The 7936-nt window shown below is 41.3% G+C and overlaps 1 protein-coding gene across 1 annotated transcript; it reads left to right on the top strand.

The window, feature by feature from the left end:
• The first annotated feature begins 325 nt into the window (after positions 1–325).
• On the top strand, positions 326–4516 carry mafaa (MAF bZIP transcription factor Aa). The gene has a single exon (XM_067459837.1). It carries the CDS (start codon positions 1079–1081, stop codon positions 2024–2026), a length of 948 nt encoding a protein of 315 aa, XP_067315938.1. The 5' UTR covers positions 326–1078; the 3' UTR covers positions 2027–4516.
• The last annotated feature ends 3420 nt before the right edge of the window (positions 4517–7936 follow it).

Here is a 7936-nt window from a genome sequence, read left to right as displayed (position 1 = left end):
AAAAAGTGTTTGCTCTTTTCTAAATAAACATTTTCTAAGTAAGACAAGCTGGGCTATTGCCTTTCCTCGCGCTCACCTTCCACGTGCGGTTGCAGGGGAGGCGTCGCTAGGGGGCGGGAAGAACACCTGTTTAAGCGCCCTGTCAGCTGCTGCGCGCTCGCCCTCAGCTGCCACATAGAGGCGTTGCTATAGGAATATTCATGTCTACTGCTACGCCTCCTCCCATTGGTCCGTTCCGTTCTCTGGGTGGGACGCTCAGATGGGCCAAGTGTATAAAGTGGTACATTGCCCCTTTCAGTGCTTCAGTGATACTGCGTGTCAGCGGTGGACAACAGTGCAAAAAAATAAGCTCTAGCCGTAAACGAAAAGCAACGGTGACAGCAGTCCATATAACTTCAAAACTGACAGCGAAAGGGGGAGAATTGAGTAGCCAGATTTCCATATCCTTCGTCGGGCTGCGCTGGAGCGTCCCGCAAGAGGAACTTACTCTGAGATTTGTCACGCGCATTGTCGCGGTCCGCGTTCGCTGGCGACCGTGTAAAAAGCTACAGCTGCAGCATCATTCCTTTGGACTTCGAGGTAAAGTCTGACGCTTTCTGAACTTGACGCGCGCGTGCTGTGTGGCGGCGGACTGTTCTCGACATGTGAGGAAAGTTTTCGCTTTCTTCCCACGAAAGCTTAAACTTTGTTGCCTCCAGTTAGAGGGAACTTAAAACACGGAGGTGAAGAAGGATATTCGAAGTATCTGATACTCAAAGGACGGTTTCTCTGCTTTACCACAGTGAAGCGAGGACGAGTCAGGTTGGTGGTTTTGAATTCACGAGTCTCAAGTTTCTGCCGCCCTGGCCAGTGATATTAACGCGTGAATTTGACCTGGGATAAGTTGTCAACAAGAGGCAAACTGGCTGGTGTATGCGTACATTTACATGCATGGGCATACGTGTATCTATAAATAGAAGTTCAAGCCTATGTATTAAACACTGGCCACTCATCTTCATCATTCACCTTTATCATAATCCCAGTGAAACCCACGCGTGTCGCTTTGGCTGTTAGGGTAGGTGTCGTCGCATGGACTGACATGGCCACCGATCTCGCCATGAGCGCAGATTTGCCCAACAGCCCTCTGGCTATTGAATATGTCAACGACTTCGACCTCATGAAGTTTGAGGTCAAGAAAGAGCCCCCGGAGGCCGACCGCTATTGCCACCGCCTGCCCCCGGGCTCTCTGTCCTCCACCCCTATCAGCACGCCCTGCTCTTCGGTGCCTTCCTCGCCCAGCTTCTGTGCCCCCAGTCCCGGATCTCAGCCTGGGCAGAATCTCGTAAATGGCGTCAACAACAACAACAATAACAACAACAGTGGCAACAACAACACCCAAGGCTCATCGGGCAAGCCGCAGCTGGAAGATCTCTACTGGATTCCCAACTATCAGCATCACATAAGTCCAGAGGCCCTGAATCTGACGCCCGAGGACGCGGTGGAAGCACTCATCGGTAACGCGCACCACCACCATCACCACCACCAGCCCTACGAGGGATTCCGCGGCCAGCAGTACGTCGGGGAAGACCTCTCGGCGGCCACAAACGGTCACCACCACCCGGTGCACCACCACCACCATCATCACCACGGCCACCACGCGCACGCGCGCCTCGAGGACCGCTTCTCGGACGAGCAGCTGGTGAGCATGACAGTGCGCGAGCTTAACCGGCAACTGAGAGGCTTCAGCAAAGAAGAGGTGATCCGTCTCAAGCAAAAACGGCGAACCCTGAAGAACCGCGGCTACGCGCAGTCGTGCCGCTACAAGCGCGTGCAGCAGCGTCACATGCTCGAAAGCGAAAAGTGCACGCTCCAGAGTCAAGTGGAGCAACTCAAGCAAGACGTGGCGCGTCTCATGAAAGAGCGGGACCTGTACAAGGAGAAGTACGAGAAGCTCGCGAGCCGAACCTTTAACGGCGGCGGCGGCAACACTCGGGACCCGTCCAATGGCACTCACGGCAAAACCACTTCCACGGAATTCTTCATGTGAGACAGTGAGAGTGATTCTTGTTCAAAGACTTTTTCCCACACCAACGTATTCGTTTTTTAAACCTTATTTTTTATGATTTTCAGTGTGAATCTTATTTGCAGTTCTTATCTTAAACAATGTCCATTTTAGAACATACACTCTTGAAAATAAAGGTTTTACAGTCTAATGCCATAAGCGAACCTTTTTTAAATTCCACAAATACATATTTCATTCTCAAGGACTTTAGAGAAACATCTAGGATATGTGCTGGTGCTTTAAAGAACCCAAATCTGGAGAACCCATAACATCCAGAACTTTTTCTTCTCCAAAGAACTACTCACTTTTACAGACAATATGGCTATTGATAAGAAGGTCAAGTCCTTTGCTGAACTTAAAATGGTGGAAAGAAACACTGAAGAACCTTTATTTTTAAGAGTGTCGAGCCTAACATTACATCGCCACATTTAAAGTTTTCACTCATTATTTGTGTATTACTGCACCATAAAAGTCTTAAGGTTAGTGTAATGTTAGGATTATCTTCCACAGATACTGCACGGACCCTTCTACTTCATAAGACCTCCGATCTAAACATGGGATCAGGCATAATCTCCAAAGAACCATTAGTTTTGGATTCTGCATTTTTTTTTCTCTCTTCTTCTTTAGTAATAGGCTAACTGCAAAGTCCGAAATGTTTAGAGACACACAGCCGCTTCCTTAATATTTGTTATTTTTTCTTGTCTTAACGGGTTGACGAGTCTTAATGGCGATGAGAAAATACTGGAAACGGAACTTCAGCTTGTGAAGGAACTTCGGAAGGAACAATAATTATATTTAAACACTTACAAGCAAGAACGAGAGATAGCAATACATCCTTGACTTTTCTCAATCATGAACTGAGGTTGAGGGGGCTTGTGAACTTTGAGGGCCCTCAAGCATTGCTCAAGTCTGCATTAACCCATAATCCTGCATGCGGGACATGTATGGTACTCCAAACGCGCCAGGTCCTTTCTCTCTTTTCCCCATACAGCACTTGGATGAAAAGCATGGCCCTTAACCACTCTCTCTTTTCTCATTTTTTCCCGTTTCTTCTGCTCAACACAAACCGTGTGAAGGACCTCATGCGTACCTGCGAAATCACATGAAATCAGTCTTTACATTTTTTTTTCCTATTGTTTTAAAAGTACAGAATAAGAACAAAGAAACAAAAAAGCTGAGCCAGAGTTATTTATTCCCACTTGTACATATGTAGAGTTCGATTGGTGTGTTAATTTAACGTTCTTTTTAAAGTCCTTTTTGCTTGATTATTTAAACCGTCTTAATACGATGTTTGTATGTAGTAGCATGCAAATGACAAAGATATTCTCATTCTATTGAACATGTACAATTTCAAAGGAAGCCTACTGCACTACGATTCAAAGAATTGGGTTTATAACATTTCTTTTCCTCTGTGTTAATCAAATTGATGTTAGTCGATCGTCGAAAGTGCATAAACACAAGGACTTTAATTGCTGCTAATATTCTATGCACCAAATTCGAAAGCAATTATTGATTATGTGAATTTTGTACTTCAAAATAAATGAAGGTATGTAGTTTACTGGTTAGACATGGATAAATAACTATCATCTCTTGAACAAAGTTTTTTTTTTTTTTTTTTTCCTGGCCGGTATGATAAACGACATAAAACTATTTGCTTCAAATATACGACAACCGTTAATAAGGGTTGTTTTAACTTTTTTTATGACATAATACAACTGTAGCATAAATGCTGTATAAAAAAGTTTCCTATTGTTTTGCATTGCACCATTGTGATGATAATAGGCTTCCGACCATTCTCAATACACTACAGGTAGATGTCTCAAGATTAAAAGCGGATATAATTCAACAATAACAGAGAGACTTGTGTGCAAACTTGGATAAAAGTAATCGTGCGCATTGGATTGTAATCATTTGAGGTTAAAGTATAGCCCATCTTGTTCCTGCTAAAGGAAAAAGTTGCCAAAGTGAATTATCTAATGCACGTAAATTGTCCTTTTTCAAACTCTTTTCGACCTGTGTATGCTTAGTTCCCTAACAAATCTATCGGCCAGACTCCAAAAATGTCTTCAATTATGCTTCTCTGCTTGGGTTAGTATCTGCTTGATATTCTCACCTGAAAACCACTGTTAACATTGATTATTATTTTTTATTTTTTTTATTTTTTGGGGGATAAATTATGAATTATGATGCAGTTCGTTATGAAGCAATCTCTCTGTCTATTGGTCTAATTTGAGGCACAGCGGCTTGAGGTTACATAACCACATGTGCTGTCCTGTGTGCTGTCTTATGTAAACAAATAAATAATAAAATGGAAAAAAAGGAAAAAACTGTACATAGCCTATAATTTCTATATATTTATCGAAAATATAAATGTCCTTACGTGTCAGTAAGTCCAAACCAAAATGTTTCGAAATGGAATGTTGTTCAGAATCTTGTTTTCATAATGTTTAATAAAAACTTCTGTCAAACGCTTCAGCCTGTTTCCCACTTACTCAACAAGTGTCTTTTAAAGCCGAAAATATGTGATCTATTCAATTTCTTATGCGAAAAACAAAGTTTCCGTTTCCCAATATTTTAGGCTTAAATATCAGGTGGAAAAAAAGTATAATAATGCACGAAATAACGAAAAAAAAAAGACACGCTGTATCGCATATAAAAATCCATGCCTCGTAGCAAATGAGGCATGTTGAAAAGTACACTATCAAACCGTTAAAGTATCATTTAGGATTTAAATAAAATAATTAGTAATTTCAATAATTTATAAAAAATCTGTGAACTTTAATTAGGCTCTTAAAAATAGATTTTTTTTCTCCCGATGAACACGAGTACAAGTGCTTACAACCTGACATTCGTTTATGACATTAAAACGTTTTGTTTACACAAATGTTTGTTATAAAAATATGAAAGGTAAACAAACGAGCAGATTATATTATTATTATTATTATGGCTCGCAATCTTCTCACATTTGGAACTGTAAGAAGAAATTAATTCTGGGTGACACTAAATGTTCACCTTTTAATAAATGTTAATTAAAACTTTTCCTGATATAGGTCGCAATCGCATTTTACTTTACGCGAGTAATAGCTAAAAGTAGAGCGTAAAATTATGAAATTATGATAGATTACATTTTCATAATGGCAAACATTAAACTCTCATTTTCTGTAGCCTAATCGTTTGGACCGCGATTTACTGTTCTCCAGGTTCTCCAGACCTCGCTAAAGTATTCAGATCACAGACACATCTTCCTATTCATCTTCTTTTACTCCCAATTAAACATATGTTTCTTAATGTAGGCCTATATTTTAATATCAGAATGAACAGCTCTCTAATACTAAATACTTTGAACAAGACTATGCAAGGACGCCTACATAGGCTACTCTTAGTTTTATTATTCTTTCCCCCATGCTGTTTCACGTTCTGTGCTTTGTGTGAAGATGAAAAGAGCCTTTTGGTGGCTGAACTTTAGTTTTATTTAAGTGCACTGACCTCTGCACCTGTTGTTGTATCAAAGGCTAAACTGGATGTTTAGTCCTTAAGTGTGTCACTTAACCATTTTGCTTTTGGCAATTTTTGTGTCAGAGTTTCAGAGATGAGTTCAGATTCAAAGCATGTGTGTATGGGCAAGATCTTTACATTATTAATATTGGTTCTTTTTTTTTTTCTTTCATCACATGCATGAGAATCAAAACGCTGTGCCTATCTCACACGTGGGATGTCTGCTCTTCCCTCTTTTAAAGAACCAGTAATTCACCCTAATGAAATTTAGGGAGGAAAGTGTTTAAATCTTTGTTCATAATATGTTAATATTCAAGTGCAACATAGTAATTGGCATTTTGAAACCTAGTGGAAGTGAATTAATTATGTTTCCGTGGGCATAATTTTGCATCACTCTCCATCATACCTGCCAGCATATTAAGATGAATGGAAATCCCAATGTTCAGATTTTTTCACACAGTGCCAGAATGTCAAAATGTACAAAATGTATAACACAGTACCAAAATGTCAGTATAACTCTCGCTCCGAGTTGTTGTGATGCCTCATTGCTGTTGTCTGTGCAGTCATTTTTACATAAAAATATGTCTATTTTAATACAGTCAGAATAATCCATCAGGTGAAGGTTATTCTGGAAATTATAATGTACGTGTACCCTGGTTGGTCTAGCGCTTTTGAGACAGTTTAGTGAATTTAAAGTAACCCCAACAGGGAAACATTGGGGTCGGCATCTCTATGCATTCAGCATTCTGATTGGGTTTTTTCCCTTCCATGTCTGTAATAAACAGACAAAATGCAGCAGATCTTTTTGACAGGTCAGAAAAAGCTAAGAGATGATCTGAATCATACAGGAATAATTTATTTTGCTTAGAATTTCAATTGCTATGGATGCAGTTTATGCTGTATATGAATACAGAGGAGTGTCTTTTTTCCCTTAAGCCAGGTCAAACAGTCTAAAGAAAGCTTCTTTACAGCTTCTTCACAGACTAAATCTTTCTCTCTTTTTTTTACCAGCTCAGGGGAAGCGTTTTTGTTTGCCACTGTCTTTTTGTGCAGGCATTCACATTGATATACAGTATACTGTATAACTGACATTTTTACTTTTTACTATTAAGAGACGAAGACAGGAGGGCCTGCATGTATCTTTCTCAAAGAGAAATTCAGCCTGGTTGACACACACTGAGTTGCTAAACATGACATTCGTCATGTTTCGGTGTTATGCACACAACAGGCCACGTTTGGTAAGAGCGAGAGGAGGTGGCCATTGAGATGCTGCCTGTCCTTGTTCAGTTAGGCAGCGTCCCAGACTGAAGCTCAACCTCAGCTGCTCTCAAACCCATCCCCCACTCTTCTTCCTGACTTCCTCTCATTTCTGCTGTGTCAGAGGAGACAATGTGTGTGACAGCCATCAATTCATCCCAACCATGAACCTGACTGACGCACACTGTTTGTGTTTTAATAGCAGGTGTGTATTTATTTTAACACACAGGAATTTGAAATAGGTTGAATCATGACACTGACTATTGTTTGTTTCTATGATATATAATGTATACTTTTTGTTTCTCAGCGACAGTGCATTCGAGATGAATGTTGGCTAACTAAAAGGTGCACATTTGATCTTGCAGGATGGGTAGCCATGCCATAGGCCCAAGGTGCATTTAATGAGAGCGGGTAGAAGCGATGGAGGCAAGTAGGAAGAGAGAGTGAGAGGAAGAGGTAGTGAGTTCTTTGGCGTCTAGGCTGCATTGCCGATGAGATTCCCCTGTAGTCAGCGTCTCTATGGCTCAGCTTACAAGAGAGGCAGACGCACGTTCTCTCTCACACACAATGCACTTCACACACTCACGAGGGCACTTTGGAAATGTGTGCATTGCGTGTAGCCACTTGCATATGCCACATTTTATACATGGGCCTACTCATTATCTGAAATAATTGCCTATAACAAGCACATACAAAATATTGGTTCTCAAAGAGAAAGCAAAATTAGCAATTGGATTCTGGTCATTTTCGATAGGTTGCAATAAAAAGCCTCCCCTCTAGAGGTCTGTACGCTAGCCACGTTTATTGGACGTGTTTGAAATCATAGATACAAAATGTCGCAACCCCTAAAATAAATCGACAGCTTGATGAATCGCCTATGAAGCTCTATTAACGCTTAGCAGGTATTAATAATTATTTAGAACGCTCTCAGGATTGAATTAGTGACCCAGGGCGCGCACCGTGCGCGATCCCCAAACGCCGACAAACTCATTACTGCGGAACGGCTCCCTCCACACGGCGAGCGGAGCCACGGCGCAGCACCGACCCGCTGAAAAAAAGCAATTTACAGATGGTGAGTGAGCGACCCTTCGCCGCTGCACAACCGGCTGTCACACACACACAAACGCGCGCGCATGCACGCAC

This window comes from Pseudorasbora parva, chromosome 12 (assembly GCF_024679245.1).
Source record: "Pseudorasbora parva isolate DD20220531a chromosome 12, ASM2467924v1, whole genome shotgun sequence".
Classification (NCBI taxonomy): Eukaryota; Metazoa; Chordata; class Actinopteri; order Cypriniformes; family Gobionidae; genus Pseudorasbora; species Pseudorasbora parva.
The sequence above is the reverse complement of the archived record's forward strand: the minus strand, read 5'-3'. Positions and strand labels throughout refer to the sequence as shown.

Coding starts and splice junctions, on each gene's coding strand:
- mafaa (XM_067459837.1), top strand. CDS start 1,079: ATGGCCACCGATCTCGCCATGAGCGCAGATTTGCCCAACAGCCCTCTG.